At 52.0% G+C, this 19129-nt stretch overlaps 1 protein-coding gene and 1 non-coding gene across 2 annotated transcripts; one reads left to right on the forward strand and one right to left on the reverse strand.

Moving 5' to 3' along the window:
* Positions 1 to 1672: 1672 nt before the first annotated feature.
* Positions 1673 to 18675, reverse strand: PRPH2 (peripherin 2). Its single transcript, XM_028511008.2, has 3 exons — positions 17831 to 18675; positions 6561 to 6807; positions 1673 to 2334 (listed from the first exon to the last, which is right to left on the reverse strand). The coding sequence occupies exons 1-3, from the start codon at positions 18409 to 18411 to the stop codon at positions 2122 to 2124; spliced, it is 1041 nt and encodes a 346-aa protein (XP_028366809.1). The 5' UTR covers positions 18412 to 18675; the 3' UTR covers positions 1673 to 2121.
* LOC114495779 lies at positions 9086 to 9192 on the forward strand. Its single transcript, XR_003684455.1, has one exon. It is a non-coding gene; the product is annotated as a U6 spliceosomal RNA (small nuclear RNA).
* Positions 18676 to 19129: the final 454 nt, after the last annotated feature.

The following is a 19129-nucleotide window of genomic DNA, read 5'->3' on the forward strand; positions in this document are numbered from 1 at the left end:
AAACTGGCAGAGTCCCTTGGGTGAAATGAATTTTACTGGCCCGAGGAAAGACTGAGGTTAGACACAAGGAAGAACTTGGTACCAGAGTCTAGCTGGACACCGGTAGATGACCAGAAGAGACGGGCCAGCTTTCTCTGGCAGCTGTGCCCCCCCCCCCCCCCCCCCGAGAAGACCTGTTACAATGCAGCTCGCCCTCAGTCTGCTCTGCACCAGCTGGTGGTGCTTCCCGGAGGGTGGGCTATCTGTGGTCCCCCCAGCAGCTCCCAGATCCCGAGGTGGCTGACGTCTGCCCTGTGACCTGGCCCCGCCGAGACTCGCATTTGTCTGTTTGGCTAAATATGTTCTGATCAGAACAGGCGGGGAAATGTTTTGGAATTTTTACTTATATCACTAAATTAAAATACCACATATTAAAATGTTAGATCAGTTCAGCTCTGGTCGAGGCAAAATGTTGAGACGACTCGGATAACTGGTCAGTCACCGTTTTTGCAGGTTAAGAGAGCACAAGAGGGAGAGCGGTGACTCCGGCGCCGTCGGCACCCAGCTGCCTGATCGCTGACAGTGCCTCCTTCCAGAGCCAGGTTAGGCCTTGTTAAAACATGCGGTAGAGTTGGGGACCCGGTAACACACTGCTGTCAAATAGGCTGAGACAGGCATTTTCATATAATACGCAAAAGTGGTTTGCATACAATATAATATTTAATGTCTGTTGTACAGCTGTTAACAGCACAGTTACACACGTGGCCTAGAGCGGTGTCTGCGCAGCGGTCCGCAGCGCTCCTGGGCGCAAAGAGGGCTCCGGAGCACCCGGCGAGGCGGCTGACTCCCTCAGCATTGTCAGTGGGGATCTTCCTTGGTCTCAGGGAGACTCCGGAGTCAGATTAAACCCTGAACCAAAGTCTGACTCCGTCCAAACACCTTTGATGGGTCTCAGCCCTGGGAGAACCAGAGCCCCAGAACAAACCCCCGGCTGCACCATCTCCACACTGGACACTCAGGACGGTACTGAAATCATTCTCTCCTTCAACTAAAAAAAAAGTTTCCTTTCTCTTTTCCTGAAGGAACTGAAAACTTCGTTACGGTTGCTAGCTCAGGAAGACGGGCTGGCAGCCCAGTAGGACTGCACTGGAGGACGGCCCTCTGGGGGTAGAGACAGGAGGGCACCCCAGAGGACTCTGCCCTCCACTGCAGACAGTTCGCGTCGTCCATGGCAGCCGACGCGGCCACCTGTGCGGGCATCCCCGCGCCCCCCAAGAGGCGAGCCTGGTCTCCAGAGGGTGGACTCCGGTCTGACCGCGGCTCCTCTTCCGCAGAAGCGCAGCCGTCTCCCGCCAGTGCCGCCACAGACAGGCAGCCGGGGCGTCGTCCAGGCCTTCGGAGGGCGTGCGGCCAGAGCGCCCCCGAGGTGTCTGGACTTCCTCCAGCTGGGGCCCACTCCTGGCTACCTGAGGGCATGTGATTGAGACACGAAAGCAGGCCTTGAACTGCATTTCCAGCGGCAGGAAATAATCCCCGGTCTTGAAGTTCTCGCACCCCATGATGGAAGAATTCCTCTTTTGAGCTGCCGGGGCTTTGGAGAGCCCATGACTCTCGGAATGAGTGTCGCTGTTCCCCATCTTCCACCATCTAACAAATAAGATGGCTGACCTGTCAACCTTGGCATCTTTTTTTTAATGACAGTATGGCCAGTACATTTTTTCAGACTCCTGTGCTTTTGTACCTCGTGACGTTTTGGATGTGGGATGAAGCAGCGTGGAATTCATGATGGAAGGCTCATCAAAGGGCCAGGGACCTCAGATGTGGCCGGTAGCCCCAGGGTGGAAATGAACGCAGGTGCTGGGGAGAGATGGGCGGGGGCCTGGGCATCCACCGAGAGGCCACCGTGAGGGCCTGTCCACAGCAGTGGGCCTGGGGGCTCAGTCACTCTTATTTTGAGTCAGTCCTCCAACAAGTGTTTGCCAAATGCTTTTAGGGACTCTAAATTTTCAATCCCACCATCAAGGAGAGTCTCTCTAAGGTGGCCGCTCTCCTTGGGAGATTCAGATCCAACAAGGGGGAGTGTCCGCGTTTCCTGGAGTCCACTGCTTCTCCGTGTTCGGGAAGGCAGGGACCCTGGGGCCATCAGCCAGCCTCTGGGGCCGGGCCTGCGTCTGCGCCCTCGGCTTCCACCTGGTTGCTCTTGCCCAGCCTTTTCAGGCCCTCCAGGAAGGCTCTCCAGGTCTCCGGCACGCTCTTCTCCAGCAGCCAGCCCTCACTCTCACACTCGGCGTCTTCGGGGCTGGACACACTGTCCAGTGCCGTGTGGAGGTAGCGCAGCCCAACTGTGACGGTCACCTGGTGGGGGAGAGGAGACTTAGAGGAGATCTGGGAGAAGGAGCTGGGGGCTGGAGCTCAGGAAACCATGGGAACCCCTGGCCTGTTCATAGGTGGGGCCTTTCAAATGAGGCGGGCTCCGGCGTGCCAGGTCGGGGAGGGCCTGCCACCTCCACCTGGCCTGGGCAGTCGGGACACCTGCCCCCGTCCAGCCTCATCTACCCCTTCCCCCTTCCTAGCCAGCCTCTGCTTCTTGGGGTCCCGCCACACCCCAGCCTTTCTCTTCCCCAGCCTGTGCCATGTGCTGGTTTCTGTGCCTAGAACGTCCTTCCTCTCTGCATTGGTCTGTTCATTCAGCTTCAGCCCTGGCGCCTGTCCCTGCTCCTCCTTCCACTTCCCCTTCCCCGCAGGTCTCTCCCGTCCTGCGGGCAGTGGGCCTGGGCTCCTCCTCCCTGCTCCCTGCTCCCGTTCCAAACACATTATTTGGCGCATACGGGGTGTTCACTATTTGTTGGAAGGAATTAAAAAGTGACCGCCTTTTCTGCAAACAGTGTGCTACATGGTTTCCTGTACTTCTGTTCTCTTTGGTGGTACAGGGGTGAGTGGGTGATCTGTTTGGATTTGTTCACTGGTGGTCACTGGGATACACCCTGGTGCCCAAATGCCCAGGTTCAGGTCCCAGCTCTGGCACTCAGCCGGCCACGTGACGAGGAAGCCTCTGCTCGCTCATCTGGTTTGCGAGTTTTCAGATGAAATGTCGCCTGTGTGCCGTGGCACTTCAGACCGTGTGGGACGCAGCACCTGGTGCAGTGAGGGTGCGTAGAAGTGTCAGCTGTGATCAGTTACTAGTCAGCGTGGTGAGTCCTGTTTTGAATTGTCTAATAACATACTGTGTTAGCCACTTGTTTCTACATAAATTCCTGGTTTGCTGTCTTACCCTTCTCCTTTCAGGGTACAGCAGATTCTGAAACAACCAGGCCCGCCACTGGAGGGTGCCCCCCCTGGGGGGGGGACAAGGTCCGCCCTGACCCGTCCCGTCCACGCAGCGTCCCTACGACGGCAGCAGCTGGCGGCAGGGCCTCAGCAAACATCTGCTGAGCAAATGCTCCAGGGACATTTCACAACTATGGTAGTAGGTGGTAACAGTAACTAATAGAGTTTTAGGGTTTTGTTATTGGTATTTTCAATTAAAAGTTTAAATTTTTGTGTTTTTTTAAATCCTTACCCAAGGATATGTTTTTTTATTGGTTTTATTAGAGAGAAGGAGGGGACAGATTGAGAGAGAGAGAAACACTGATACGAGAGAGGAATATCAGTCGGCTGCCTCCCGTACATGCACCGAGTTGGGATTGAACCCACACTAGGTATGTGCCTGGACAGGGACTGAACCTGCAACCTCTTGGTGCACAGGATGACACTCCAACTGACTGAGCCATCGGTTAGGGTAAAAGCTTAATGTTTTTAACAGTGGAAAAACTTACCTCTTCCTGGAAGCCCTCCAGGTATGCATGCACCCACTGAGATCCCCTCCTGCTTTCCCGAAGGAGGCCCGCTGCTGCACTGAGTTTTGCACTTGGTAATCGCTCTCCCTCAGGTTCATGAGTTAGATGTCCTCTCCTTACTGGGTCCTGAAGCCCTGGAGGGCACGGCTTGGGGCAGGATTCCGTCTTAGCCCAGCCACCTTCATGCCCATCACAAAGCTCTGTCCACCAAAGGCCTCCAGTTAAAGTCAGGGGCATTCCCATTCACAGTAGCTGGTTCTCACCTTACGCAGCGCCTAGATTCCTGGAAAGTGGGTGCACTGAGGACAGGCAGCTAGTGGAACTGCAGCCTTCTAGCAGTAAATTTCTCTCCTTAATTTTACACACTCATTCCCAAGACTTTGCCTCAACATTAAAAGAAGCCCTCGCTCCCCCCCACCCCGCCCCCAGGGAGTGCAGGCCTGCTATTGTGATGTGGTGAGTTAGAAGTGGCGTTTCTCAGCTGAGGGCACAGCTACGTGATAATTTCCATAGCACTAAGAGAGACTTACTTGAAGAAACTTTCAGTGAATCTTCTCTGATGGAAAGTTTCCCCACCTAATGTTTCTGATTTTGTACATCTGGAATTTGGAGGGGGGTTTTTTTTTGTTTTGTTTTGTTGTTTTTTTTAGAATATTTTTTATTTTTATTTATTTTTTTAAGATTTTTATTTATTTATTTTCAGGGAGAGAAGGGAGGGGGAGAGACAGACAGACAGACAGACAGACATCAATGTGCGGTTGCTGGGGGTTATGGCCTGCAACCCAGGAATGTACCCTGGCTGGGAATCGAACCTGAGACACTTTGGTTCCCAGCCCGTGCTCAATCCACTGAGCTATGCCAGCCAGGGCTGGAATTTGGAGTTTTGATATCCTGCTCTCAGCTCAAAGCAGGAGTCGAGTTACCCTCTCACTACCACTCACTAACCCACGCTCCCGTTCAGCACCCAGGACAGCGCCCAGAGCAAGCTAGGTTTGCAAAATCTCTTCAATAAGTGAATTCAGCTTTCACTGAGGACTTGCTACATTCTAAGCCCTGTAGCTACAGAGAGGAATTAAACTTTACCACTGAGGTGAGATGAAGCCACAAGTAATTAGAATAACAGGTAAATGGCAACTAACATTTCCAGAGAAGTGTGAGTCCAGATAGCTCCCGTTTACTGATGTTCACCCACACCTATCTTCTCCTGTTGCCTCCCAGTGGTCACAAAGCTAAGCGCTGCCAGCGCCCCACAGCAGAGAGGTTAAATAACTCTCCAAGGCTTCAGATCAAAAAGTGGAGGCACAGGATGAACCTCCAAAACATGCAAAGTGAAAGCAGCCAGACACAAAAGGTCACCTAGTGTATGAGGTCTGTCCAGAAAAAGTCCAGCCGTTTGTTACTGTAATGAGAATGGTGTGTGTGTGGGGCTAGCCCACAGCCCCAGCAATGCAGCCAAGGAGAGTGGATTGGAACATGCCCGTGGGAACAATGACCATTTCGCGGTACTAGTCAGTGGGGGTGGTAGACAGCACCCCCCTTACACAAGTACACTTGAGTGAGCATGTGTGCTGTGTGGCCATCACATTCAAAACAACTGAGTGAGCAGAGCAACAAATCTGCATCAAATGTTGCTTTAAGTTTGAACATTCCTCCGAGAAAACTATTCAAATGACTAAGAATGCAGCTATGGGCTACTAGTGATTGACAGCTTCAGCATGACAATGCAGCTGCTCATGCATCGTCTCATGTAGAGTTTATTGGCCAAACATCAAATCACCAAGTTGACTCAGCCCCCACCCCACAGCTCAAATTCAGCACCCTGTGACTTCTGGCTTTTCCTGAAACTAAAATCACCTTTGAAAGGAAAAAGATTTCACACCATCAGTGAGATTCAGGAAAATATGACAGGGCAGCTGATGGCAATTGGGAGAACTGTGTGAGGTCCCAAAGTGCCTACTTTGAAGGGGACTGAGGCGTCATTGTCCTATATACAGTGTTTCTTGTATCTTGTATCTTTTTCAAGAAATGTCTATTTTTTATTTATGGGGCTGGATACTTTCTGGACAGGCCTCATATGATTCCATTTATATGAAATGCCCAGATTAGGTAAATGCACAAGGACAGGCCACAGATTGGAGGCTGCTGGGGGCTGGGGTAACAGGGAGTGACTGTTTAGTGGGCACGAGGTTCTCTCTGGGGTGGTGGGGGTGTTTGGGAACTAGACAGAGGTGGTGGCTATACAACATTGTGACTGTACTATATGCCACTGAATTGTTCACTTCAAAATGGTTAATTTTGTATCCTATGAATTTCACCTCAATGAATTATTTTTTAAAGATTGTATTTATTTTTAGAGAGAGGGGAAGGGAGAGAAAAAGAGAGGGAGAGAAACATCAATGTGTGGTTGCCTCTCGCGTGCCCCCAACCAGGGACCTGGCCTACAACCCAGGCATGTGCCCTGACCGGGAATCAAACCAGCGACCTTTCAGTTCTCAAGCTGGCACTCAAGTCTGCTGAGCTGCACCAGCCAGGGCTTGATGAATTATTTTTTAAGTGACAAGACACAGAAAGAAACAGAAAGTGGAGGAGCTGGAGTTCAAGCCTTGGCCTTCACGACCCACAGCCAGGCAAGGATCTGGTTGCAGGGAGAGAGGCAGGTGCTCCAGGCCCAACTCCACCAATTTAAATGCAAACAGAGTAAGTGGCTCCTTCTTCCCCTGCCACCCACCCAAGCCAGGAGCATACCTCATAGAGCCAGACGAGCAGTGTGGCGGCGCCCATGCAGTTCATGAGGCTGCTGTAGTAGCTCAGCAGGGCGGCCCTGCAGCCCCGCACCCACAAGTTGAGCTCTTCTGTCTGGTGGTCATAGCTGTAGTGTGCCGAGTTGTTGGTGAGCTGGTACTGGATACAGGGCCGCGGCGAGTTGGGGTTGCAGCAGCTGAAGGGGACACCGTCCACCAGGTACCGTCCGTCCACATTGCTCTTGATGCGACTGGAGGAGAAACAACCAGCTTGAGGGGGGCTTCTCAGACTTTTCACCAGCCACCAGTGCCTCCCATCCCCCACCTACACTGTTCATTCATTCATTTGCTCTCAACATTTGCTGTGCACCTGCTATGTGCCAGTCACTGCTCTAGGCACTGAAGATAGAGCAGTGACCCTAGAGAAGCAATGTCCTTGCCTTCCTGGACCTTACGCTCTAGAAGCCTGAGACAGATGATAAACCAGGAAGCCAGTAAATAGGGGATGTGGAGGCCATCCAGTCTCCCTAGCGTGCAACAATTTCTCAGAACCATGGCAGGCTGGTCCGAGCAACAGGACAGGCAGTGACCGTGGACCAGGACTCTGCCTAGTGTTTGTGGCCATCAGCCTGGCCCCAGCCCCGGCTCCAGCTTCATCTCTCCCTTTCAAGTCACAGGGCCAAGACACCCCTGCCCCCGCCAGGTCAGTTCTGCTCAGCAGGTGTTTCCGGAGCCTGTGCAGGGGGTGCGGCCTGAGACAGGCGCAGTCCTCGCCCTCAGTTCGCTCACCGTCCGCGTGACCTCCGTCTGAGTGGGTGGGGGCTCCTTTGTTACCTAAAGGACGCAGCCCGCGTGACTTCTGAATTTCTGTATTTTGTGTATATTTGGTTAGGGCACTTTATACGTCCATGTGAGTTCGGGACTCAAAAACAGGAGACATGTTTGCAATGAAGCTCTCCCTCCCCATCCGAAGGGCTGGGATGCTCTGCCTGACCCGAGCAAGGTCACCCAGGATCTTCATGTGTCAGAACCCGTCAAGCTGCTCGCTTAGGATTTGTGCATCTGCTTGTGTACATACTGTCTTAAGTAAGAAAAGGTTTTTTTAAGTTGCACGTGAGCGATGCATTCCATAGTAGTAGCAGACTTTTACAACACAAGAATAGAAAGCCTGTACTTATTTAAAATAGAAATTGTTTTCAACAACATGCATTGAAATAATTACACCCTAAAAGAAAAAGATATTCATGTTTAGCTTCTAAATAAAATCTCCTGATTCTTTTGTTTACCAGTTTTTCTACATTTTAATTTATTAACTTGCTGTGAAAACCCGTTAGTTTCTAAATGAAACTCCTGAGAGAAAGAGGGTGTCCCCAGCCCCAGGATGGGGACACAGCTGCGTGTGCCAGAAACTGACGAGGGCAGACTTCCTCCCGCAGGCGGCTTCGTTCCGGTCTGTGGCGTGTTAGGTGCTGGCGCCGCTCTGGGTGTCTCAGGTGCTGACGATGCGTTTCGCACCTGCTCTTGAAGACAGCAGTGCTGGACTCCTTCAGATCCAACTACGGCAACATACCCCAGTCACGTTTGTCCAGCAACAACACAAAATAGCAGCTGCCACACAGCCGTTTTATCTCGGTAAGAGAGTGAACCTGCCCAGATGACGTCCTGTTTCACGGAGGCAAGTCATCTTAATGAGAAGGAATTGAAGTGAGAGATTATTTTGTTACCTCTTAGAAGAATTTTTGTCTTGAATTTGTTTCTTGAGAAATTTCTACCAAAAAATCATTTAATGACTTAATGTGTTAAACATTTGCTTTATAAAGTAATAAATAAATAAAATTTGCTTAATGCAGTAAAGCCACCCCCCCACCCCATTCTTATCCCCGGGCCTGCAGTCCCCTGCGGTGGCCGGCTGGTCTGTCCTTCCAGGAGGCTTCGTGCGGGGACAGGCAGACGCGGACCCTGCAGATGTTCACATCTGTGCTGTTGGTTCGTTTGTTTTTTACCCAGCAGCAGCATCGTGTACGTGCTATTTGAAACGTGCTTTTCCCCCCTAACAGTAGCTTAGCGATGTTGTGTATGTCATTGGGGGTGTTCGCAGGTTTTCGATGAGCCACACGGTGTCTCCATCATGCGGATGGTCAGTGGGGTACTGGGCACTGCCCCAGGATGGATGTTTGGGGTTTCCCGGCCTCCTGGTAATACAGGCATGGATGTGGGTCCTCTGCATATTGTGACTGTGTCTAGAGGGCAAACCCCTAGAAGAGGCACTGCTGTGTCAGGGGGTGGGGCCGTCTGCGATGACCCGGACCCTTCTGTACTTCTCCGGGCTGGGCGGTCACACCCCACCAGCCTCGTGTGAGAGCACCTGCCCTCGCCCCACCGCCGCCCCCGGCCAAACCCACACAGGTTTGGTGACAGAGAAATGAAAGCTGGTCCATGAACAGTAGTCTCTCAGGGTGGTTTTAATTCCCATTTTTGTTTTTACGAGTGAAGTCGTGCATCTCTCGGTATGTTTAAGAGCCATCTGTGGTGCTCGCTTCGGCAGCACACACTCCACAATGGGAACCATACAGAGGAGATTGGCATGGCCCCTGTGCAAGGCTGACGTGTGGATTCGTGAGCTGGTCCACATTTTTACTGGATAAAACTTGAGATAATTTAAAAAATCCATTTATAGCCTGGCTGGTTAGCTCAGTGGATTGACAAAGCATCACAGGTTTGATTCCAGTCAGGGGACATGCCTGGGTTGCAGGCCACGGCCCCCAGCAACCGCACATTGATGTTTCTCTCTCTCTTTCTCCCTCCCTTCCCTCTCTAAAAAATAAATAAATAAATAAATCTTTTAAAAAATCCATTTATGATTTTTTTTCCAATGAACTGCCCTTTGCTACCCAGTATGATTGAGACTTTATGGAAGCTCCATACAGTGTTGCCTCCTAGGTTCCAGAACAGTCCTTGCTTGGGTTGTGATGACCATATCTCCTCCACACTGAGTTCTACTCCATGGAAAGGACCCACCGCCTGGGGAACAGGCGGCTCTGAGTGCACAGGCAGCCCATGTGACGAGAGCGGGCTGTCTGGGTTTGTTTCCAGTTTATCCCTTTGGACGAGTTCCTTAACCTCTCCAAACCTGAGCTTCCTCACCTGTAAAATGGAGTTGACAGAAGGATCCTATGAAAGGATACAGGTAAAAAGGCTTCAGAGAGTGCCTGGTACATGGTAAGTAGGCAGGGAACATGGTCATGGGCCAGGGGTGGGCGGGGTTCAGAACCAGAGACTCCACTTGCTTTCTGTGCCCTCAGGGAGCGGCTGTGACAATGTGACACATTGCAATGTGACACTTCTGAGTGGGTGGCATGGGTTCTGCCAACTGTGAAGAAGCTGTGAGGACAGCTCACCACCAGCTGCAGTGGGGCCTGTTGGACATCTGTCAGCCCACAGAAGCAGCTGCTACCGTGTTCACTCCAGCCCTACTGACTGCACGTGAGCAGCGTCTGCCCCAGCACAGCTGAGCAGACACTAGCCTCTCACCCCAAGACCAACCCTGACACGACCTCCTCGAAGCCAGGGTGTCCAACCCCCAGTGCTGTTCACCCGTCTTCCTGACGGGCAGGCTGCCCAGTGTAGTGTCCCACATGGGCCATTCCCAGGGTCCCCCGGCACCTCACACTCGCCATCTGCATTTGACTTATCTCTCGGACCTGTGTGAGGTGGAGATAACCACACCCTGCCCCCCAGGGGCTGTAGGAAGGTTTAAATGAGAATACAAGGGATGCACTTTGACCCAGGCCCCCAAAGACTGTTGGCTCCTCCCCACTTAAGGCCATCTCTGTGGGACCTCGCACACCACCAGGTTGTTCCACGGAGCAGGAAGTGGGCCCAAGGCAGGGCAGGGCCTCGCCCAAAGCCACACAGGAAGGGGAAGGGCCAGCCCAGAGCAGCTGGCGCCTCCTCCCTTCAGACTTTCCTCAGTGTCTCTCAGACCTTTCCTGCCAGTTGGCTTTTCTAATCTTCCTAAGAAAGTGTGACTCTCCCTCCCGTGACCCCTGTCCCTAAGCTGGGGTAAAGCCTGCAGACCTGCCTCAGGTATCTGAAGTGCAGGCCAGGCCTGCAGTTCTGAGGGCTGGAGCCAGTAGAGTCTGATCCTTCTTCAGCCCACGGTGGCCTTCCGGAAGGCCATGTCTCCCCTCAGACTGGGGCTCCCTGAGGCCAGTGCTGTGTCTCCCCCTTCTCACATTCCCCCTTACCACCTTCAGGACTTTATATCTGTGCCTACCCAACCAAATAAATACTAATGCTAGCCCTGGCTGGTATAGCGCAGTGGATTGGATGCAGGCTGCGAACCAAAAGGTCACCAGTTCAATTCCCAGTCAGTGCCCATGCCTGGGTTGCAGGCCAGGTCCCCAGTGGGGGATGTGTGAGAGGCAGCTACACATTGATGTTTCTCTCCCTCTTTCTCCCTTCTCTTCCCCTCTCTCTAAAAATAAATAAAATATATATTTTTAAGAAATACTACACTGCACTTGCAGTGTACCAAGTGCTCTGCGTGCATTATCCCATTTAATCTCCAGCACAGCCGCGTCAGCTACTCATCTTGTCCTTTCTCAGATAAGAAAACTGCGGCTCTCAGAGGTTGTGTCACCAAGGTTCCACAGGTGTCTGTAGCTAGTGTTCCGTTGGGATGTAACTCATTAACAGTGACACTCCTGCCTCCCCGCTGTCCTCGGCCATGCTCATTTCCATGTGGCTCTCCTCACTGAGGCATTGACTCACTGACTAAACTGTGTTGGCGTTTCCAGGAAGACACTGACGTTATGGTTTTCCCGAGTCACATGTGACATGGCCCTGGGAGACCGGGTTGGCTCACAGGCTTTCTCGTAACCAAGACCCCTACAAGCCCTGCTGAGCCTGAGCAGAGCGAGACTTGCAGCCTCAGAACTACTCTGCCATAAATAGCCAGCTCTTTCCCTAAGGAGCCATCTTTGCCTGGCTTTGTCTTAAGAGGCTGCGTGGCGCCTTAATCTGTGGTTGGAACTGGGGCAGTGCTGAGTAAATGACAATGCTTCTGGCGGGAGCAAGGCTGGTGCCAGAGGTGGGACCCCAAGAAGTCCCAGGCTGGGGGCCCAGGCCTGCCTCCCCCATACTGACCTGGGCCCTATCCTGAGGGAGACACCACCCTGCCCTCAGGGAGCTTCTAGCCAAGGTCTAGACTCCTTGAGATGTTTATAAATTGTTCAGGTGAGTGAGCAGATGCCTGCAGCCAGAGGGTTCCCTTGCAGGACCATTATGTGAGAGAGTGTGGTGCCAGCTCTTCCCTCAGTGTGAGATCCCAGGCCAGGCCTTCCTGGTGGACAGGCCTGGTGCCCAGGCCAATGAGCTCCTTCGTGCCTGCCTCTGACCCAAGACGCTGAAGCTTTGCCCATTCTGAACATGGAAAGCTATTAAAGGAATTGTTATAAACGGGCTGAAGACCTCACGTTCCTCCCTGCGTGATGCAGTAAAGTGCCCAGAGCAGCGCCCTCGGCAGTGTTCTTGCCGAAATGGAACCTACATCCAGCCACACGTGGGCCCTGGCTGCTGCCTGTCAGGGAAATCGGGGACAGAAAATAAGTTACAAGATAACCCTTGGCTGTGGCTGCCCAACTCCAGAATGAGGGGACTTCTGCAGGACCAATGGCCCAGTTTCTCCAAGACACACACGGCACGAGAAAGGTGACGGTTACAGAGGAGGAGAGACTCAGGAGACTGACCGACCGACCGACCGAGTGCACGGTGTGGGCTCACTGAGCGTCCCGATTTGAACACACCAACTGAAAAAGACACTCTCAGACAGTCAGAGAACATTGAACAGAGTCTGGGTATTAGATGATATTGATGTTAATTTTGTTGATGTGAATAATGTTGTGTACATGTTAAACAAAAATAAAAAGGCAAAACAAACAAACTGTCCTAATGAACGCCTCCCACAGGCCCTGGCCCGAGTGGCTCAGCTGGTCGGAGCATCGTCCGGACAGCAAGGGGCTGCAGGTTCGACCCCTGCTCAGGGCACGTGCCTAGGAGGTGGGTTCAGGGCAACCAGTCGGTGTTTCTCTCTCTCCCTCCCTAACCCTCTCTCTAAAATCAATAAACATATCCTCGGGTGAGGATTGAAAAAAAAAGAAATGCCTCCTCACACACTTGCAGGCGAAGGGAAATGATGTCCTGGATCTGTGTTGGTGAGACAAGAAAGGCAAAATGTTTGTATTCGTTGAACCTCGGTGATGGGAATTCATTATAATCTCTCTGTTTTTGTGAATACTTGAATTTTTTTGCAATAAAAGTTGAAAATGCAAAAACTAAAAGCACTGGTTGAGAACTACAAATCCAGACCTAGCTCTGAAGATTCAAGAGTTCCTAGACTCACTCCTCCCTCCAAGCCCCCCCCCCGCCCATCCCCCCCCACACACACACACACCGCCCCTCACCCCCAGGCTGGTAAACACAGAAGCAAGAGGTCAGCGCACAGCCACAGGGAGGCTGTGTCTGGTGTTGGTGGGGCTACCCCGATTATCCGAGACCCAATCATTACCCACAGATGTCCTTCAGAGCTGTCCATCATCTCTGCCAACACCGTCCACTGTCCCTCAGGAGAAGAAAGTGGCGAGCCAGGCAGAGAAAGATGGGGAGAGGGAGGATAGTGAGGCACTGTCCCCACCCCACCCCCAAAGTGGTCTGGAGAGTTAGAGGCTTCAGTCAGCCAGAAGTCCAAGATTTGTGTAGCACGGAATCTGCACGAAGGTGCATGTTAGCATCACTGGTCTCATAGGACGGGACTGGGAGGAGTGGCACTGAAACCTGGCACCCCAGGCAGCGGGGCGTGTGTTACTCGGACCTAAAAAGGAGTGAAGTTCTGACACCTGCTGCAGCCCAGAAGAACTCTGAAAGCATCATGCTAAGTGAAAGAAGCCAGACCCAAAAGGACAACTATTACATGATTCCGCTCCAGTGAGGTGTGCGGACCAGGGAGGCTCTGGGGACAGGAAGTGGGGGAGAGGCGGGGCCCCAGGAGGCCGGGGAGCGAAAGCTGAGGGCCGTGGGGTTTCTCTTTGAGAGGATGAAAATGTTCTCAAATTGGCTGTGGTGCTGGTTGCACACCCACTCTTTGAATGTACCAGAAACCATTCAGTTGCCCACTTTAAATGGGTGAGTTGTATGTTATGTGAATTATATCTCATAAAGCTGCTTTTTTAAAAAAAATCTGCTCTGAGTTCTTCTGCATGTCCCTTAATCTCTCTGAGGCTTAGATTTCTCATCTATAAAATAAAGATGACAACTCCTAAAACAATTACATGCCACCCCCCACCCCCAGGAGAGGTTTTGTACAGAACAAATGAGGACATTTTCCCTCCCGAACTGCCTGGCAGCCTAGTGACGGGCAGGCTGGAGGTGAAGTGCGCCACAGGGCTGCTTGCCCAGGACAGGGCCACCAAAAAGCTTGTAAATTCTTGTAAAAATCTCTAATTGTTCCTATTTGATCTCATTGTTTAGATCAGGAGGCTTCAGAAAACAATCCTTAATCTTAAAGGTTCTCCTAAGAATGCCCTGGCTGGTGTGGCTCAGTGGATTGAGTGCACCAGCCTGCGAACTGAAAGGTCGCAGGTTCGATTCCCATTCAGGCACATGACTGGGTTTCGGGCCAGGTTCCCAGTTAGGGGCATGCGAGAAGCAATAGGTGGACGTTGCTTCTGTCGCACATCGATGTTTCTCTCCCTCTCTCCCTCCTTTCCCCTCTCTCTAAAAATAAATAAATAATATATATATATATATATATATATTTTAAAGATTTTTATTTATTTATTTTTAGAGGGGAAGGGAGAGAGAGAGAGAGAGAGAGAGAAACATCAATGTGCGGTTGCTGGGGTTATGGCCTGCAACCCAGGAATGTACCCTGGCTGGGAATCGAACCTGGGACACTTTGGTTCCCAGCCCGCGCTCCATCCACTGAGCTACGCCAGCCAGGGCTAATAAATAATATATATTTTTAAAAAAGATTCTCCTAAGAAATCACAACTCAACCAACTCCACCCCACCCCATGCTTGCTGAGGCCACGAGCTCCATGGCACAGGGGTGAGTCCAGGGAGGCCCTGGGGAAACCGGCAGGAGCCCAGCTCCTGCTCCTGGAAGCTGGGCTGGAAATGCTGGAGGGGCAGCACCTCAGCTCTCTCTAGCCCAGTCCAACGAGGTGTGCATTGCACTGGGTGGGAAGAGGCGCTCCAGGGGCAGAGCCTGCGGACATGACCCGAGGTCATGGGCACCGGACACTGCCCACACCCATTCCCCATGTCACTCGAGACTCCTGATGCGTTTTTTCCCAGACTTCCATCCTCTGAGCAGCTCGCTGCTCCTGGGATCACCTCCCAGAGTCCTCAGGGTCAAGGCGTTTGTTTGCTCATCCAAATTTGGTAAGGAAAAAAAAAGGGAAAAAAATAATTCTGTTTTAAAAAGATCTTAGTGACAGATAACACTGCCCCCTTGTCCTGCCTGCCTGCGAGGTCCCAGCCCTGCCTCTCTGTCTGCCTCCGTTTCCTCAGAATTCTAGCCCAGAGGATGCTGCTGAGGAAGCCAGCAACAAATGAGGACAACTGAAATGCCCGCCTGTGTCCACTAGTTCGGTGGAGTTTTATGCAACCATGAAGCCTAACCATTTTAGGCAAATACAGTATGATAGCACTCATATATGGAACCTAAAAAGCCCGAATGCTCAGGGACAGAGACTAGAATGGCGGCTGCCAGGGGCCGGGGGGATGTGGACGCGGTCAGAGCACACCCAAATCCAGCTGTCAGGAGGACAAGCTCCAGGCCCTCACGTACAGCACAACGGCACAGTTGACGAGACTGTGTTACCTTCCTGACAGTCGCTGAGAGGGTAGGTCTTCCACGTCCACTTCAGGAAGGAAAGGTAATTACGTGACACAATGAAGGCGTTGGCTAAGGTCACGGTGGCGATCATTGCAAAATGTATTGAATCAACACCATGTCCACCTTCACCTTATACAATGTTATTTGTCAATTATATCTCAACGATGCTGGGAAAAGTGATCGCTTTGAACACTATGTAAATGTTATACTGTCAAATCACAGACCAGGGCACTCGGTTGTGTTTATGCCCCAGTTACTCTGTGTGTTATTAAGTTGATGTTAGCAAGACTAGGAGGACGTGAAAAACACTCAAGCTAGTGATGTTTAGTTGTGGATGAGAGTGACTCAAATTTCTTTTCCTGTTTTTGTTTCTCTTAATGTCACCAGTTTTTTTGTGTGTGGAATAGACACTTTTTTCTCAATCAGTGGGGTTAAGATGGTTTCACACCGTCCAGCTGGTGTGGAGCCCTGAGCTCAATGTTGGCCCGGAACTGTGGATATGCTAACTGGGACAGCCTGGGGATTTCCTCTGCTCTGGGCCAAGAGGGGATTTGGGGATTACAGAGGGACTTTAAAGTCTCTCCAAGAACTAACCCTGTGCAGAAGGCAATCAAGGAAAATGGCAGGGAAAGACACAAAGGCCCTCACCTGCCCACAAAGGCTGGTTCTAGAATCAGCATCCCCCCTCCCCTGCCCCCACCCCCAGGAATTCTGCTTGTCCCTCTGGCTTCACATCCTCCTCCGGAAACTTGTACAGATCATGCCTCCTAGTGCTCCCTCTGCAGGCCTGTGTCCTAGGAAGGGCAGAGCAGTTTACAAATGTCTCCTTGACCAGGGATTTGTAGCGGTAATCCCCACCCGCAGAGAAAATAAAATGCCAGCCCTGGCCAGGTAGCTCAGTGCCAGCATGCCAAGGCGGAAGCCGGGGCACGTGCAAGAATCAACCACTGAGTGCATAAATGAGTGGAACAACAAATCAGTGCCCCTCTCTCTCTCATCAATCAATAAAAAAAGAAAGAAAGGAAAGAAAACCCCAGCAGTGAGGGACCTTCAGTCTGACTTCCTGCCATCTGAGGTGCAGCCTTCCGCGCGCACCAGCGGGGCGTCCGGGCTTCAGGCGTGCCCCGCTGCCAGGGTGCCCAGCACCCTGAGTGCAAGTCCCCTGGACTCGCCAGCCCCACTCACAGGAAAACTCGCCTGGATGATCAGCTGAACCTCTCACTCAGCCAGGGGACAGGTTGGGTTGGACAGAAAGAGGAGGCTCAGGGCAGGCTGCCCTTTCCCTGGAAAATGACGGGAGACCCACGATGGTGGGTCTACGGGGAGGGCGGGGTGCATGCGTCAGCACACGAGCTGAGCCTCTAGCTTGAAGGGCGAGACCCCCTTTCTCACCACCTCCCGACATCCCACTTCAGGATTTTATATTTACACATGCCAAGAATACCTTAGGAACACTTAATTGTGTTGCACCACTATGACTTAAGAAGTAAACATTTAGTGAGCACCTACTGTATGCCAGGCTCTAGGCAGAGCTAGGAAGTAACCTCCAAGGTTATTCCAGTGTCTTTATTCAAAAGATGAGCAGCCCTGGCTGGTGTGGCTCTGGGGATTGAACACCAGCCCACAAATCAAAGGGTCACTGGTTCAATTCCCATTCAGGGCACATGCCTGGGTTGTAGGCCAGGTCCCCAGTGGGGGCCACATGAGAGGCAACCACACACTGATGTTTCTCTCCCTCTCTTTCTCTCTCCCTTCCCCTCTCTAAAAAATAAATAAAATCTTAAAAAAAAAAGACAAGCAAGCAGGGGCCCCAAACCTACCCACAGCCACCAGCTAATTATTAACAACAGAGCCAAAACCGCAGCCTAGACTTCCTGACCACCTGGCCCCTGCTCTTTCCACTACAGCCAAGGACAGACACTTCGAGAGTAGCTGTTCAGGGTCCAGAGTGTGGGGGAAAGGAGCTAATGAGAAAATTTAAGCTTCCGGAACTGAATCTGTGTACGTTGAGTGAATGAGACAAGAAAGTTAACCAAATAACATCTCAGCATTTGTGCTCCCACACGCCCAGTGTCTGCTGTGTGCAGCAGACACACGTTCCTGGCTGGGTCTTCCTCCCTGGGGACGCCCACCCCAGCAGCTTATATGACCTGGCACCTTCCTCCCACCACAGCCAAACATCGGGTCGAACCATATGAAGCTGCCATCTTTATAGGTCGAAATGTTAGAAGATCGCCACCTCCATATGGTCCAACCAAGCACATCCTCACGTGCGCATTAATAAGTTGTGCACAGAGACCACCCAAAGGGGAGGAAGAGGCACTGGGCTTCCGTGTCCCCGCATAGCTCTGATCCCGGGTTGGGAGGCCACTCACTCTTTGACTTCTTTGGAGGAAAAGTCCAGGTAGCGGTTACTGATCCACTGAATCTCAAACCAGTCCCGAAAGCCGTTGTTGCCACAGCATCGGAACTCGATCTGCAGCATGTCTATGGTCTTCTTCATGAAACACCGGCCGGGCGTGTCCGTGTCCCGGTAGTACTTCATCCCGTTCCTGAGCCCATGGGCCAGGGTGCTCTCCAGGGAGCCTCGCATGAGGAAGCAGCAGAGGGCCACCAGGAAGAGGACCGTGTTGAAGAGGACGCAGACGGCCATGTATGGCTTCAGCCAGGGCTTCCACTTGGCGTACTTGGCAGGGTCCAGAGCGTCATAGCAGATCTTGCCGGCCAAAGAGTTGAAGACACAGGACAGTAACCCCACCCCTATCAAGGAGTTGGGCACAAAATGGCTCTCTGAATTATCCATCACATCGCTCCTCTTCCGAAGCTCGATCTTCAGGAACAGCCCTAGGCTGAAGATGACGATGCCAGCCAGCACGGAGAGCCAGTTCATGAGCCAGAGCCCTTGGGCCAACTTGACCCGTTTCTTCTGGTCGAATTTGATTTTCAGCAGCGCCATGCTCGCAGGGTGCAGTCGGGGCAGCCTCCCACGGTGCGGCTCCCTCTGGTGACCTTAGTGAGTTCAGGGCCTGAAGACTCAGGGCCGTGGGAAGGGTGCAGACAGTCCAAGTTGCAGGGAGCTGCTCTGGGGCCTGCCCATGTTGACCCCCTCGCCTGGGACCCTCGTTAACTCAGTAGTCACAGCTCATGAAGGGCCAGTCCTCGGTGTCGTCCTGCAGCTCCCTTCCCAGCCAAGAAGGGACAGCCTGAAGGCAGCAGATTAAAAGTGGGATACTTGAGACTTCTTGCTAATCTCTTCAGCCAGGTTTATCCCATTAGACAAAGCCTTGCCAGTTTCCAAACATGCTCAAAGGGCTCCTCCGTGGACATGCTGGAGCAGAGAGCAGGGTTTGGCTTGGAGAACCAGGAGGAAAAGAACAAGACGGCCGGAGCAAGGGGCTTGATCTGAGTCTGGCTCAGACCACAGGTCTCCCTGGAAGCACATTTCCAGGCCAAAATTTAAAACTCCTTCAAAATTCAAAACTTCCTGTGAACAAAAGACATCATTATTCCAGTTGAAGAGTGACAGATTATGAGAAAACATTTGCAATATGTAAACAGCGACCAAAAAGAAGAATGAATAAGAAAGTCTTTTTAAAAGATTCTATGTTTTTATTTTTAGAGGAAGGGAAAGGGAGGGAGAAAAAGAGGGAAACAGCAATGTGTGGTTGCCTTTC

This window comes from Phyllostomus discolor, chromosome 4 (genome assembly GCF_004126475.2).
Source record: "Phyllostomus discolor isolate MPI-MPIP mPhyDis1 chromosome 4, mPhyDis1.pri.v3, whole genome shotgun sequence".
Taxonomy (NCBI): domain Eukaryota; kingdom Metazoa; phylum Chordata; class Mammalia; order Chiroptera; family Phyllostomidae; genus Phyllostomus; species Phyllostomus discolor.

Excerpts from the sequence above, each read along its gene's own strand:
- PRPH2 (XM_028511008.2), bottom strand. The coding sequence starts at position 18,411 with ATGGCGCTGCTGAAAATCAAATTCGACCAGAAGAAACGGGTCAAGTTG. Across the intron at positions 6,808-17,830 it reads TCCTCCAAAGAAGTCAAAGA|TCGCATCAAGAGCAATGTGG; the intron begins GTGAGTGGCCTC and ends TTTCTCCTCCAG. Across the intron at positions 2,335-6,560 it reads TGCTCGTCTGGCTCTATGAG|GTGACCGTCACAGTTGGGCT; the intron begins GTATGCTCCTGG and ends CTCCCCCACCAG.